The following is a 15,707-nucleotide window of genomic DNA, read 5'->3' as shown; positions in this document are numbered from 1 at the left end:
GAGACCTCTGGCTGCAGAACTGCGGGGAGGTGAGGGATGCACTCTCTTTGGAAACAAGCAGAACATTCAATTTTGGCAACCGAGTGCCTCATCTGAGCTCCTTGAGACCAAGTAAGCAGTCAGGGTATAGTACTCAGAGGCTGCACGTCTTTGATCTATCAAGAAGACAAAGGGAAAGAGAGGGGATTTTCCTCTCTGAGCGCCTTCAGGGAAATCATCTGTCCACACAGTGGCTTTCTGGTTGTTTCTACTAGAACAGCTGTTACCAGAGAGCTCTGATGACCGTTCCTTGGAAGTACAAAGGCACAAACGGAGAGCTACGAGGCTATTTAGCAGAAGCAAGGCTGTCACACGAATACCCGGCAAAGCAATGGCCAGAGGGGCTGGATGCCTGCGTGGGAGACTCGTCCAGCGCCTGCTACTCTGAAGCAGTGTTGCTTTTTCCAGGTGACTTTTCCTATGCCCGTGGCTAGCCAGGCCAGGCAAAACACCACCGTGTACCACAACACAGCAAGGATGAGAGTGCCATGTGCAGCTGTGGCACTGTGGTGGGGTCTGCCAGCCCGGGTGGGCCAGCCCCGGACACCCTGTGCAGCGCTGCCAGCTGGGCGCCAGCCCTCACCCACTCGTGTCCAGGGATCTGCCTTTCACCTTCCCCCTTCCATAATATTTAGGCACATGGGGTTAGGCACCCTCCTTGAAAATCCCAGACTGGTGTACGATAGCATGTGAGTTGCTGCTTTCCCAAAGCAAACCTCTTTCTTTTTGTGTTAGTGAAAAAAGTAATTGCTTGAGCCAGCCATTTTTGTTGGAAGAGGTTCATTACTATTATTTAAAAATTTCCAACTAAGTGACTTAATTTCTCTGCTTCGTAATGTGCTGCTTCAAGAGCCCAAGCTTTCCTGCATGTCCTGTTTGGATGGGATAAACTCAGAAACATCCAAGTGCTTTACTATATCCAGGTAAAAGGGAAATTTCCAATATAATTTGCCCCATTTTCTATGGGCGATACTAAAGAATGCCGTGCTGAACAGTGGTGAATCCTGCTGGAAACCCTCACCTCAGGGAGGGCAGCAATGGCAGCCTCTTGGCGGTAGCAGAGGGGCAGCCTGGCTGGTGCCCGGAAGCGCTCGGGATCCCTGCACTGAGCATCTCCGGCACGGACAGTGCCGGAGGCAACCCTCCCGTCCTAGGTGGATCCTGCCGAGCATCCTCCTCTGCCTTCACAGCTCCTTAGGAGACAAGCTATTCCTAACCACCATTGTACCTAACTGTAGTATATTTATATATACCATGCACACCATTTAAATATACTGTATAATTTAACCTATTTCTATACAGCGCATATAAAATTTTGTCTGTATAAGACATGGTGCCAACATATGAGATGGCAAGATGAACCTCTAAGGGTAATTTTCCTGCCTGAAAACCTGGAGCAGATGACATGTACTCTCTGCTCCTTGTGTTCCTCACTTGTAACACCCTTCCTCTCTTCAGCAGGCTCTCAGTGCTGGGAGCCTATGGATGAAGTCACCTCCCTAAAAAACATCCCAAGGCAATACTCTTTGACATACTAAGAGCGATATTGTTCATCTTAATTTGCTTGCTAAATTATCTTTGCTTAATCAAGAGGCTCCTCATGGAGCTTTAAGGTTGACTCATTGCAGGTATAATTTTATCCTATTTTTTTTATAAAATCAGTCTCTTAGCCCTCTTGCTTACTAACTAAATATAAAATGGCATGGAACCTACCTTATTTTTGGTAGGCAGTTTCCCATCCTTCCACTGGATCTCTGCACCCTTGGTGGCGTGGTTTCCCTGCTGGATGAATTGTTTTCTGTACTGGCAGTGTTATGGAGCGAAACTCAGTGACCGAAGAGGCCCATTATCTCTCGCACAGTACGTGTGTGCAGCACCCAGATACTATGCACCTAAAATAACCCCAAAGCCTCCACTGCAGGCAAGCACTGATGAGTGGGGGGTGGGAGAGGAAGAGGGAGGGAATGGATGGGTGATGCGGCTTCCTGGGGCACCGGAGCCGGCAAGGGCGTGCTGCTGCTGGTGGCCTCCACAACGTGACTAGCAGGTTGCAGTATGGACTCCCTCTAGGATCCCTCAACTGAAATAGCAACTTGGGGTGCTCTCGGCAAGAGGAAACCACATGCCTGACCATGATGCTCTTCTGAGAAATGCTGTGACAAACCGAATGGTAAAAACCAAATACTTCAAACCCCAACAAAGCCCAGCCTTTGCTACTGAAGCTTTCCAATGCAGTCTGGTTTTGCTTTCTTCTCTTCTCCTTTTTGTCTTTTTTTGTCCCTTCTTCTTCCTCCTGAGCTACACGGAAGAAGAAAAAATAGAAGAAGCAGAAATACAATTTGCAGGGCTGATGGTTCAGGGAATAAGTATGTTTTAATTCACACATTGTAATTGCGGTACCTTGCTGGAAAAGAAGAAAAAAATCTCAGTGTAAAACATCAGGTGTCTGCAGCAACTTCATCAAAACACAGAGGTAAGAAGTGTCAGGCGGTTAACCAGACAGTTTCAAAACATGTGCTGTCCCCCAGTAACGTGTGGTTTTGCAGATAGGTGTACACCACCATGACACTAGGTCTCAGCTAAGCAGCCCCCCCTCCCTGCTTCATCTCTCTTTTGCACTTTGCTAGGCAGTCCCATGCCAGACTTCAGCTCCGGCAGCTGTAATTTGCAGTCCTTTACTGCAGCCGACGGCAGTGGAATAGCAGAAGGAGGGACCCCAGTTTGGGAAGAGATCACAGATCAAATACCTCCAAGTCAAACACAACAAAGGATAAGCAGCTGTGGCTGCATACAAACTGCCCTTGTGCCGTCTGATCTAAAGCTTGTGCACAAACATGATGCTTTGTCTCTAACCCTGCCCAAATGAGCATCACCTGCTTCCGCCGCATCCCTTGGCTGCCGACTGCAGGTCCTGCCGCAGCCTGCCCCGATGCAGTGGCACGGGCTGGACTGTATGTCGATAGATGCAGCTGCTGTCTTTACCCCAGCGTACTGCAGCTCTCCAAAGCCAGACGAGATGTAGAGGGATTTCCTGTAGGCAGGCATTATTTATGAACATGTTATAAAGTTCTAGGCCCGTCCAATTGCATTTGACAAGCTTCTTCCCAATAGCAGTACCTGCTACTGGTACTGATGGACCAACCTCCAAGAGTCACTACAATTCAGCATGGATGAAACCGTGGCCCTCTGCTGTGTTCTCTTTACAGGAAATGTCTTGAGAGGCAGCACTGAATCCTGCTGACAAGGCAGGCAGCTACCCAGTTAACCTGGGTTTGGATGGCTGAAAAAACAATATTTTAGATTGAGGGTTGACAAAACAACGTTTTAGACTACAATGGTGCCTGAGTGGCTCCCGTTGGCAGGATTTTCCAGAAGTTCAACTAGGTGATTTATCGATATCGTTAGTCACTTGGGCTGTGTGGAAATGTTGTCATGTAGTGACTGTGCAATTATTTCTTCAGTGTCCTCTTTTTGATTTACTGGGAACTAGAGAGAGCACCCTAGTGCAGCAGAAAGGAAGGAAAGGATGTGAATCACTGGGGTTTTCAAGCAATGACTGCAGAACTATCTTCTGCTTAATTTACTCACAAACTTTCACTGGCTCTGGAAAGCGCCTGAAGCTCAGGCATGGTGTGCAGTTCTCAGAAATGAAGCTGCTGTGCAACTGAAGCAGGAGAGCAGGGGATCTGACCGACAAGCAAGGAGGAGGTCTGTAATCCACCAAAAGTCGATGCAAAGGTGAACAGACCAGGAACTGTCTGAATAAATGCACTTAAAGATACACTATTTAGTGTACAAAATAATTGAAATAAGTGGTGGACTTAATGAGTGGACCTGCCTGCCTTATGTTTAAAGTAATGAATCAACTGCTGATGCTGGATGGGCCCTGGAGGAAGGGTCGGGGGGGAGGGGGGTCAGAAAGAGATGCTGCAGCAGTCGGATGCCCATGCGGACACCCATGCAGGTGGGCTGGGAGGCAGGTCCCTGTGGCATCAGGAGCTGTCAGCGGAGAGGCAGAGCCTGGAAGGAACAGCCAGCGTAGGGGATGCTGTAAACAATTTAAAGTCAACACATTTGTCCAACCACAATAGCCACCTCTATCCTTTGCTTGGATGTTGCTGAGACTGAAGGTTTGCTCTTTATCGAAAGGTGTTTGCTCTAGCAGCACCCAGGTTTTCAGGGTTGTTTGGAAGGACTTTTGGAAGATTAGAGTGTTTCTGGCAGAAAATAAAATGGTTAAAGCTGAAAAGAACATTTCCTATGGGGAGAAAAATACATCATCTGGGCTTGCAGTTCTTTTTTAAATCAAGTACAGTTCCTTTTTTGTTCACTAAGTGGTGAAGTTCAGCTATGAGGACATCATCAACAGTGTCTGCAAGCTTATGGAAAGTTCCTCTGTTAATCTTTTCTTTCAAAATGATTGCAGAGCTAAGGTGACAATACCAACAAAGCCTGGAATGAATCTTTGCAGAGATCACTCACACCCTGCTAGGAGACTTTGGTGCAAAAGTACATAGTTTCAGCAAATCTTTAATTTTTTTTTCAGTTTTGGAAGTTCTGAGAGGCTGACAGTCAGAAATTAAACGTCTGCTTCTGAAACTCCATTGCAAGGCTGGCAGTTTTCCCTCTGACTTGTTCCAGAGCCTGTTTGAGCTATATATTTGCATTGTTTAGTAGCTGCAAAATGGTCTGGCAAACCCCCCAAGAACTGTTTGAACTGTTTTTCATTGGTTTCACATTTTGGTCAGGTCAGAATGCTCTTCCAGAGATCTTTCAGGAAAATGCAACTACGAAAATAAGTCAAGAAAAGGAAAATGAGGTGTGATCCCTCAAAGGAAAAGACAACTGTATGAAGCGATGGCAGTTTGCAGAGTGGAGGGAATGAATTACTGAACCTACTCAAAAGCACATCCAAAATGTTTCTTTAGAGGAAGCTGATACTTGAGCTGTTTCTGTTTTCAGATGATTAATTACTACTTGGGGAGACAGAGGGAACTGTGTATGTGTAAGCACATCTGAGAAATTTTTTTGCCACATCATGATTTGGGTCCATTGGCTTCCCTCAGCCTATTTGCATGATTTAAGGTTAATCTGTGCGGCAATTCAACAAAAGAAAACACTTCAAATGCAATCATAGTTATTTGGAGTGGTAAGAATTTCCAAAAACATAAGCCACCTAATCAGAAAGCAGAAACATGAAACACAGTCTACCACTACAAGTTTGGCTAGCAAATGAGGTCTCCCCAGCTGGTTGCCCCACCGCGTGGTGCGTGAATGACCCGTGGGCTGAGGGTTTTGTTGGTTTCAGCAACGTGATCACAGCCAGTAGAAAAAAAGAGAAACTCAGGGTAAAACTGGCAGAGCAAAAAGGCACAAAAACAACGACTTAAAACAGCTGTGTGAGCTATTTTTATGTCACCTCAGGTGAGGGCCAAGAGTAAGGGGTGTGCTTGTGGGATGACAGCCCTGTCTTTCCGAGGGACAAGGCTGCGGATGGAGCGTGGGCATGCAGAGATGAGGGCAACCCCAGTGGAGGAGAGGGGAGACCAAAGCTCTGCTTTTTCCCTGAGGCAGAGTATGACCTAGTCCCAGAGTTGAGCGCTTGGCTTGCTCTGGTCTTCTTACCTGCAGAAAGAGTTGTGTTACAGCAGCATCAGCAGCTCCTGGGTCTCCACCGATTTACACGTGGGGTGTAGACTCCTAACTGGGTCCTCTGAGTTACACGTTGGGTACATTTATACTACTCATTGCAACGTGACTATTGACCTGAGCTCCTTTCCCTGGGACGAGGTCAGGACCAGGGTGGCTTTTCCTCCTGCCCCTTGCAGACTGACAGGCACCAGTTGCGCCACCAGCTTAGAAACCTGGGCTTTTATTTAGGTGCTTGCAAAAACCTAACCTGATGGAAAAGGCATTCATGAAAAACCCAGCCTTGTAACCCCCTTACCCCCTATCTGTCTAGCAGCCCAGCTGGGAAATCTTCGGTTTCTGGCTCTGACATCTGTTGTCATATCCCCCAAAATTTTTGTTGTTCAGCTGAGTGCCGGAGGGCAGAAGGTTTTTACGAAGCCCCTCTTACCGTATGTGCAGGGAGGGGGAATGTCCCCAGAGTAAGAGCGAAGTGTATAAAAAAGGGGAAGCAGCGCTTGATGGATCAGTTGCTCACTCGTCTCGCTGAGCGCACAGCTAAGATGATGGTCGCTTGCCTGCTCCTCTCCAGCATCTGGACCGTTGTGTCAGGTAACTCCCTCGTCTGTCTGTCTGTATCACTACTGTAATGGCGTTAGGGACCTCGGTGTCCCTGCCAGCCTGCTGCTGTGCTGCTGAGTGCTGCAGTGCCCACCTCGCATCCCCTCGGGGTGAGCCCGGTGGTGACAGGGCACTTGTGGCACTGCACGCAACGGCGCCACTCGCGTGGGGCTTCAGCTGTGTCACTGCTGGTTGCGTTGACAGCATCCTCTCCTTAATTTACCACCTTAATTTATAAATTTACCATTTATAAGCTGCAGGCAGATGTATGGATTTATTGCGATTTGCAAATCATAAACCAGGCGAATATCCAAGCGCTCCCAATGACCTGTATGAGTGATTCCGATGACCGATTTCATCTCCTGTGGTGGCTGGAATTTGGGTCAGAGCATCGGCACTGATTTGCTTTAGCCAGGACAGAGTTTTTTGTATTGACGGACATGGTGCTTGTACGCCTCTGCTCAGGCCACTAAAAGTGTGGGCGTGTTACATTTGTTTTTGTAATTAAAAATCATGTAGAAAAGCCTGAATTTATTTCAAACTAGCTTCCATGATCATAGTTTGTATTCTGCCTATGGCACTACTGAGCTCTGAGGAGCAAAATGACTGTCACGGCTTCACAGCTGGTTTCTTGCTCTCCTGCGGCCATCTGCCTAGCCACGGCCACAGGACCTGAGTGAGCTTTGTCGGGTGGGTTAGACAAGTGAACCTCTGGCCACTGCAGACAGCCTCACTCCTCTTTAAAACCTGCAAAGCTATTTCCCTTTCTTGCAAATTGAATGATGTTTTCAATGCTGTAACTGTCCCTGTTGATATCTCCCTTCCCGTGCTGATGTACACAACTGAACTTTAAAAACTATTATCCTAAGAGAACTGTGGAGCTGAGCTGTCAAACCTGGGAACATCCATTTTGCTTGCTCATCCCCTTAATATTTTTTCCACATGTGTCTGTGAATTGGAAGAGGAGGTTGATTATTTCTTTTTCTTTTCCCTGGAAACCTTTAATGCTATGGCATTTATGGTATGTAAGTTTTCCATCCGTGGGCCTGCAGCAGGGTCTCAGCTGCTTCCCAGATGCGTGGCCTCAAGCCTGCGACAGGAGGATGGATGCAGTTTGCCTCTGGTCCTCCCTACCTTGATTTTTCTTTCCAGTTTTCTCTTCTCTCATCAGTCTCTGACAAATGTGGATGCAGATGTATAGCGATATATGTAAGAATTTTTAGCAGCTTTACTTCCCTTCTCACTACACCACAGGAGTGCCAGGAGAGCGGTCATGCACTGGCGGCCGTTTGGGTATTAGTGTGGCTGAATGTTTAGGGAACCTGTCCACAGGTGCCCATGGGAATGCAGTCTTAGCTGGCTGAAATCAGTCGCTCCCGACACTGGAGGTGCCTTTCTCGGTGGCACTCTCTACAGCACAGGTATCAGGCTGGCGAGATGCTTTGTGTGAGAGGTGTCAGGTCTAACTACATTCTCAGGGCAATTTTTTTGAGCTGCGTTTTCATTTTTTCCCTGGATGGAAGGGCAGAGTTGCTCTGCTCAGGAGTGAGGGGTGGCGGGGAAGGGGGGCTGTGGGCCCCTCTGCTGGGGGTGGGTTGCAGAAGGGTGGTGAGAAACACTGAGTGCAGCACCTGCTTCTCCCCCAGCCTCCGTGCAGGTGACGCACAGAAAGGTCCAGTCGGTCCAGGCAGGAGGAAACGTTACTTTTTCATGCCGGTCGGTCACGAAAGAAGATGTGCTACAGGTGACCTGGCAGAAGGAGATGGATGGGGCTGAAGACAACATAGCGACTTACAGTACAATGAATGGCCAAAAGATCGCGAAGGGCTATGCTGACCACGTGAGCTTTGCCCACAGTGAGTTACAAGACTCGGCCATCTCTCTTCATGGAGTTACCCTCCAAGACGAAGGATGCTACAAGTGCATCTTTAACACATTCCCTTCGGGGGCTGTCACCGGCAGGATGTGTCTCAAGGTTTACGGTAAGGCATCATAATTGTGTACGGGCTGTCATTTGAGGAGCCAAGTCATTTTCCCTGGGAAAAACCTTCCTCAACCACTGGTTATTGCTAAATTGCTGTGGGAAAGGTGGCTCAGCTTCCTCTGTATCTCCCCATCCCTCTCTGGTTTTACCTCTGATGGGAAAGCAGAATTCAACATTTTTTTCATTTTCTTCCCCTTTAAGTCAACAATAGTGAGATCCAAAAACTGATGTGTAACCCATGACTTCCTCCAAGTTCGCCTGGCCATGTGCTGTGCTGACAGCTGGCCTGCCGCAACCATGAACCCCCTGCTCCTCTGCTTCCTTTTCACTGCTGCTCTCACCTCCTAAGCCTGGAAATTGGCCTGCGATCATAAAAAGTCAAAATATTCAAAAGGCAGTGAGTGGCAAATGTGTGACCAGAGTAGCTGATTTTGAAGCTACAGTAAAAATGACAGTAGTCAGGCTAGTTTCGGGAAAGGGATGCAAAAAAAAAGGAAAAAAAGGCTGAAATACAGTGCAGCTTGTGAGCTTTGCCACATGTATATCTTGTGCAGGTCAGCATCAATGAGCTTCAAGAAGAGAGTTAAAACAAATCATGAATGGAGGTGGCAATATTTGGCAATCGTCAGCTAGCAAGTACAAGTTGAAATATAGGCAAATAGATGCACTGAAGAGTGCATAAAGAATGAAAAGCTGTTTATCTTTTTGAGGGAGGGCTTTGCTTTTCTGCCAGTGAGAAAGCAGAGACATTAAACATGTCCCAAGGACACCCTCTTAGCTCCCGACTTTCTCATCGAGTACTCTGATGTGGGGACGTTGGCCAAAGATCATGTCTCATGTGGAAAACATCAGTGTCTGGGACCTGCTGCTGGTGGTATGAGCCCTGCAGAGTATTATGTTTATCCCTAGTACCTTCTGCTGACAAAGACACAGACACATGCCCACACACATACCCATGTGCTAGGAGTCCTGTGTGCGGAAATAAAGATGCCCCTGGCTTGTAAGGGAAAGATGACTTAAGCAATAGGGGAAAGGCAGGGGGGAAATACAAGGGAAAACCAAGTCTGGAACAAAAGTTCTTTTTCCTCTCCCTTGGGAAAGCTCCTAGAGCAAAAGAGAGAAATTAGGCGAAATTCACTCAATATTTCAGATATGAAGAGGAATGTGTTCCTAAAAACACCCAGCCCTGAGTCATTCAGAGGGTAAACACTGATTTATACATTACAGGGAAGTATGGAAGCGCCTTGCAGAGGGATCCCTTTCTCATTTATCATGTGAATCTAAACACAGAGATAGATTTGTTTTGTTTTGTTGTTTTGTTTGTGGTGGTGGGTTTTTTTATCCAAGCGGGGGAAATATTTCTTCAAATGACCAGCCTTGTGGCTATGATTCGTTCTTTAGCAGAGCACTCCTTTAAAAAAAAAAAGATGTTTTTTCTGCTGCTACACACACTCCTGTGAGTATCTCTTCCTGCGTCTTGGACAAAAACACCAAGTGAGAAGGGTTTCACTTCTCCCGCAGGCAGGCACGAGCCCACTGCTCCTGTTGGGTCACTGCCAGGGGCTGGCTCACAGGGGTCATGGTGGCCTCCCTGAAATGTGCTTCATCAAACATGTCCTGGAGGGTCATCATGAATAAACCAAGTGGTTGGTACTCTGCCAGGTTTTCGTTCATATACGGCATATTTCGTTGAATCTAATTTATGTGATGCAACTCAAAAGCCACAGTTTTACTCCCTTATTCCCCAACTCATAATGACGGGAACAACTTGTCTGAACAAGCACAGAGGACTCCCCGGGATGGAGCGTGAGGCCAGCAGGAATCTCCCATGGCCCAAAGATTCAGGGCAAGGTGAGCAAGCTGGCTTACAGAGTCACCAGCTGAAAATGAAACGCTGCCATGTCTTTGCCCTTGAGAGGGGACTGCCAGGGAATTTACAAGCTGGTAATTGCCCAATTACAACAGTCTTCGCAAGAGGGGCTCTTCCAGGATGGGCACCATCACTGTGTGACGAGGGGAAGTGGAAACCACCTAAGAACTGGATACCACACTGTGAAAAAAGAAACAGGTATTACTGGAGGAATCTCAGACCAGCCTGGCTGAAAACAGCAAGTGCAAGAAGGAGCAGAAATTTCCGACCCTGTAGTCAAAACCATTTTGGAACAGAATTGTTTCAAGTCTGCTTGACAGGTCTCTTTTGAACAGCCTGCTCCCCTTCCCCTTCCATTTTGCTTTGGAAATATTTTGCTGACCTTCATCACCAAAGAGGATGAGAATGAAACTCTGGAAGAAGATACAGCGGGCAGGTACAGAGAGAGGGGGACGCGCCACACAAGAATGGAAAATGTGACTCACTGGGTCACAAAATTCCTTGGGCATTTGCAGGAGTGTCTTCAGGGACCTTCTGCCTTCATCATAGACAGCACCATTCTCCTGGAAGGCTCAAGCATGATGCAGAAATGCCATCACTATTTCTTAGACAGGGAAGCTGAAGCACGGGGCTGCTGATGAACACCCATATGGTTGGAAAAGGTTTTCTATCATCATGAGTGTACTATAATTCCTAAAATTTTTTATCAGTCTCTCCAAGATCACTGTCAAGACTTGAAACGTAAAGAGTACATCATGACCTGACAGTCCCCTTTTAATTACAGAAGGCCATTACAGATAATCAAAGCTGATGTACTTTACTAGAAAGTCCTTTTTTTCAAATACTTGGGAAAACTGCCACAGCTCGAATTTGGGAACGGTCGCATTATTGCTCTGCAAGACCACTAATGCGAGTACTTGCATACAACATCTCTTGCAGGTACTTTTTCATTGGAAACAAATATTTTGATGAAAGACACAAAATGCAGTTAATTTAAGCCTATGCATCAAATGTCAACAGCGGGCACACGCTAACAAACAGCATAGCAAGACTGCACTGCAAAAGCAAGCACTTGCAAGTTTTGACCATGCATCTATTACAGACACTTGCTGAGGGCAAGCTCAACCCCACAGGAGTATTTTCACATGATAATCATTCCTTGGGGTCCAATGTGAGAAGAGAGAGGATTGCTTAGTCAGAAGAGCAGACGTGGAGTGCATGTGTTTCTGCCAAGATACCGAGCAATTTTTCTCATCCCCTCTGGAAACATCTGTGACAGCTTTCCTTTACTGCTTTTGGATCTCACAAGCTAATATTTGCAGTTAATGCCGTGGGTGGATATGTTATTTTTATGCATCCCGTGAGCGAAAGAAGAAGTTCAGAGTTCATTTACTGATCAAAACATAAACTGTTTGTGACACTTGTATTTTCATACATGGGACATTTTGAGAAGTTCCAGCTGAAATCCCCCTACACTTTTTTCTTGTTGCTGTCAGAGCAACACTAGTGGGTTTCATCAACTCTGCCTGTGGGGTTTGAGTTTCTGTCTATGGGTGACGCAAAGAATGAGAAGTATCTGCTTGGTTTTTTTGTTTTTTTTTTTTTTTTCTAGGCAGGCAGGACCATAGTAAATAAATGAGGTCTAGCCATTAAAAAAAAAAAACACCAAAAAAACCCAAACAACCAAACTGATGGTATACAACATCTTGCTTCCACAGTCTGGCAGTTAGAGCTGGAAGTATCCAGACAACCTCATGAGGTGCATCTGGAATTGTACCAGGACATTATAGGTGCCAGTATGCAATTAGCACGAGCCTTTTTCCCCTTTAACAGTATCATTCGGTGTCTTCTACACCTCATTCACATGCAAATCTTCATTTACCACCCAAAGGGAAAAAGAATAATTTTTCCTAAGAAGAATAAACAGATTTATTTTTTTGTTTGTTTAAAAGTAGGATTGCTAAATAATGGTAATGTTTGCTAGTGTTGGGATAAAATTTAATTTCAGCATAAATATTGTGCTGAACATTGTTATTTTTGCTATGTAAATAGTAATATAAACATGGGGTACTACTAAATGTAGTAATAGATGCTTTTTAAATCATAGAGCATTCATATAGAACCATAGAATGTCTTGGGTTGGAAGGGACCTTTAAAGGTCATCTAGTCCAACTCCCAAATGGAGCTACGTGCCTTTATAGATCCTGGTCTGAGCAAACTGAGCTAATTAGACTGGCTTTGAGCAGGGGCTTAGACTAGACGACCTCCAGAGGTCCTTTCTGACCGAAATTATGGTATGATTTTGGGGCTGAGGAATAAATAGGTGATTTTCCACAGGGGATATATGGGTCCTTAAGTGTTCAGATCTGCCCTGGAGTTCTACCCAGGTTGAAAATAGCTTCCTGCATTCCTCCCCTTTCTTAATTCCTTGCAAATACAGCTCATATAGATAGGAATCAACAAGTAGGCTTCATGCGAGCGAGTAAGCATGAATGACGCCTGTAGTTTATCCTTCTTGCTGACTAAGATTAAATGTGACAGCATCCACAAATCTTCTAGGGTGAGAAGGAGTTCAGAACGAACGATATTTAATGAAGGCTTTGAGGGATACCATAATGCCCCCAAAACCCGACACTAGCGGGAAGAAAGTTGTATAAGCACGAAACCTTCACAGGTGAAATCCTGCGGTGTAACCACATACAAATTCACCATTACTGTGTTGCATAAATAGATGCATTTAGTCCTTTGGTGCACAAGTCTGCACATGTCTAGCAGTAACAAAGCTAATCCTGCAGACACATTTAAGGGAAAAGAACAAGAATTTTGATTCATTGGAGCAGTTCAGCCCTTTCAGAGAGAGGAGGACATGTGGTTTCATGGTTTCACTACCCGTTGCTTTTTACTTGTCCATAACCACCACTTCTCAGTTGGGATGCTGCAGCGCTGCTCTTAATAACAGAATTGAAACACAGACACTTGTCCCCTCTTGTCCTTTGTTTTTGCCAAGCTCTTCATTTCCAGACTGCTACCCGATGACTCTCATGTTTATTTGTCACTGCCGGGGCTTTGGGGAGCGGGAGGCAAGATTAGATAAGGTTGTCCTCCAAGATAAAATGGTAAATACAGATGCTCTTTGCTCAAACATGGGCAGAAAGTAACGGATTTTGTCATTTTGTGTTTACAGCCATCTCAAATCCCAAAGTGGAGGCTAAGCTTATACCCAGTCCAGACAAAGCTGAGGACTCTGAGAAGGTGGTGGGGATGAGCTGCTCAGCAACAGGGAAGCCAGCTCCAAAAATCACCTGGCGCCTTCCCAGCATCCTGCAGCAGAAACCAAGGGAGTACCACATCAGGCTCAGCAACCAGACCGTGACTGTCATCAGCAATTTCACCCACGCCCACTCCAAAATCCTCCAGGAGTACCCCATTGCCTGCGTGATCCAACACCCCTCTTTAAACGTGACCCTGGTCCTGCCCATGGACAGCCTGGCACAGGGTCAGTATATAACCCTGCTCCTGCCCTGGAGCAGGGAGAAGACCACAAAGCACCTCCTGGGGTAGATCAGAAACTCCTCCGAGAGGTGGGAGGCAGGTGGGGAAGGCATCTGAGAGAGTAGCCAGAGCTGGGCTAGGGAGGAATGGTGGAGGTGCTGAGGGGTAGCCAGACATCCTGGGTGATGGCATATAATGTCGTACTGCCCGTTGGGTTCCTGGTGTACCATGATGTGCCATGGTACACATGATGTACCGTGATGTCCTCTGCCGAGGACTCGCAGGGTTTCCCTGTCACGTAGCCTGATGCACCAACAGTGTGCCAGCTTTGGGTAGCTCGGAGGGGCTGGGTGGTGCAACCTGACCATGGCCTTAGACCCCAAACACAGGCCTGCCGGCGGTGCCACTTGTGTACATGCTGGTATGTGCTCCCAGTGCCCCTATCTGCCCTGTCTCACCCCAGGGACTGGCCAAGGGATGTCTGAAATGGGTTTAGGTTGTTTATTTTTTCCCTTTCATGCACAAACCGAGTACCCACTGCTTTCCCCACAGGTCCGGACAGCAGCGTGGCACCGGCCATTGCCATTGCGGTGGGGGTGCTGGTCCCCCTGATTTCTCTCCTCCTTCTCACCTGCCTCCTCCACCACTGCCCCAAGCACCTACGCGGCCCGGAGAGAAACCCAGCCCCGCCATGCTGGGTAGGTCTGCCATTCCCCGGTCTGCTGCAGGGCGCACCCCCACCAGTCGAGGGGGTCACCACCGGGACCCGGCTCTGCCCAGCCACTCCGAGTCTGGCTGCATGCTGCCCAGCCTGGGCTGCGCCTGGGGCCGAGAGGGACGAAGGGATCAGCCCCCAGCCAGACGGCTAGGAAGCAGCACGCTGGGAAGGGGAAACCTGAAGGTGCTTAGCCAGGCCCATAGGCGCCCGACAGTGAGGACAGCTAGAAAACATTCACTTTCTCAATGACAAGACATGCGGCAGGGGAAACGTCACTCTGTTACTATATTCATGCACAAAAAATGTTGTGCAAGCAGTGGCCGTACCCTTGCACCATTCTTCTGCATCTCCTAAAATAACCTCCCTCCGGCATGGCCAGTGCAGCTCGTGGAGGAAGCAGCTTCGAGGATGCGTCTCAAACAAAACGGGGTCTTTAGAAGAAGAGAGTGCCTCTGTGCGGAAAGCCCAGGGTGCTGCACTGTGGCAGGGGCCGAGGCGCTGCAGGCTGCCCGCCAAAGCCGTCCTGGCACAGAAAGTGAAGGAGGCAAGCTCGAGTCAGGGGTAAACGGAGTGAGGTGGCATTGTTTCAGAAAATCACAACCCGATTTTGTGCTGAAGGCACCTCAGCCTCCTCACAGGATATGCCCAGAGTACGCACCCTTACTTTTGATGGGTGTTTTGGAGAAAAAAAGCAGTGGGAGAAAATGCCATACATGTCTTCTTCCATGGCTGCCATGCCTCTAGGTACAAGCTGAGCCTGCTGGGGGGGTTGCGAGGGGAAAACTTTAGTTTCCCCTCACACAGAGAGATGCAAGGACCCATTGGGTAATGCACACAGCCTGGCTCTTTACCCCCACGCTTAAAATATTCATCTATTTTGAAGAAGGAAAAAAACCCAACAATTTCTCTTCTGTTAGGTCCTTCCTGTCTGTACCAAGGCCAAGAAGTGTGGTCAGTACGGAGCTGTGGGCAGGCGGGCTCCCACAGTGCCCCCCAGCCCCGGGGCACCGCTGAACACCTGAGCAGCTGCCTGGCCTACGTGTGCGAGAGAGAAACTTCTTATGATGGCACCTCTGGCTTCCAAGCAAACTTGCTGTGGCTGTACTCCAAGGGAAATACAAAAAATGGACAATTTATAATAGATATTTATTTATTTTGTTACACTATAATATTCCATTTCGTAGGAAAAAAAAAAAAGCTGTAAAATATTTATTCAGACTGCCTGTGGGGATCAGCATAATGAAACTCATGTTTTGTATTTTCTGGAGTTTTGAAAGTTTTGCTTATTCCTTCCTGATGTTTTAACACTGCAAGCTCCAAACTGGGTGGGGCACCGTCTGAAACTGGGCAGCACT

At 47.3% G+C, this 15,707-nt stretch overlaps 1 protein-coding gene across 2 annotated transcripts; it reads left to right on the top strand.

The window, feature by feature from the left end:
• Positions 1-6,188: 6,188 nt before the first annotated feature.
• LOC134507619 (OX-2 membrane glycoprotein-like) lies at positions 6,189-15,424 on the top strand. 2 transcript variants are annotated; one of them, XM_063318518.1, is made up of 5 exons: positions 6,189-6,279; positions 7,935-8,270; positions 13,327-13,638; positions 14,187-14,332; positions 15,270-15,424. In XM_063318518.1, the coding sequence occupies exons 1-5, from the start codon at positions 6,189-6,191 to the stop codon at positions 15,372-15,374; spliced, it is 990 nt and encodes a 329-aa protein (XP_063174588.1). In that variant the 3' UTR covers positions 15,375-15,424. The 2 variants fall into 2 exon arrangements, with proteins under 2 accessions (XP_063174588.1, XP_063174515.1); XM_063318445.1 differs by lacking the exon at positions 15,270-15,424 and having other exon boundaries at positions 6,232-6,279; positions 14,187-14,584.
• The last annotated feature ends 283 nt before the right edge of the window (positions 15,425-15,707 follow it).

Source organism: Chroicocephalus ridibundus, chromosome 1 (genome assembly GCF_963924245.1).
Source record: "Chroicocephalus ridibundus chromosome 1, bChrRid1.1, whole genome shotgun sequence".
In the NCBI taxonomy this organism is placed as follows: domain Eukaryota; kingdom Metazoa; phylum Chordata; class Aves; order Charadriiformes; family Laridae; genus Chroicocephalus; species Chroicocephalus ridibundus.
Note: the sequence above shows the minus strand (reverse complement) of the source record. Positions and strands in the feature narration are given on the sequence as shown.

Excerpts from the sequence above, each read along its gene's own strand:
- LOC134507619 (XM_063318445.1), top strand. The coding sequence starts at position 6,234 with ATGGTCGCTTGCCTGCTCCTCTCCAGCATCTGGACCGTTGTGTCAG. Across the intron at positions 6,280-7,934 it reads CATCTGGACCGTTGTGTCAG|CCTCCGTGCAGGTGACGCAC; the intron begins GTAACTCCCTCG and ends CTTCTCCCCCAG. Across the intron at positions 13,639-14,186 it reads CATGGACAGCCTGGCACAGG|GTCCGGACAGCAGCGTGGCA; the intron begins GTCAGTATATAA and ends CTTTCCCCACAG.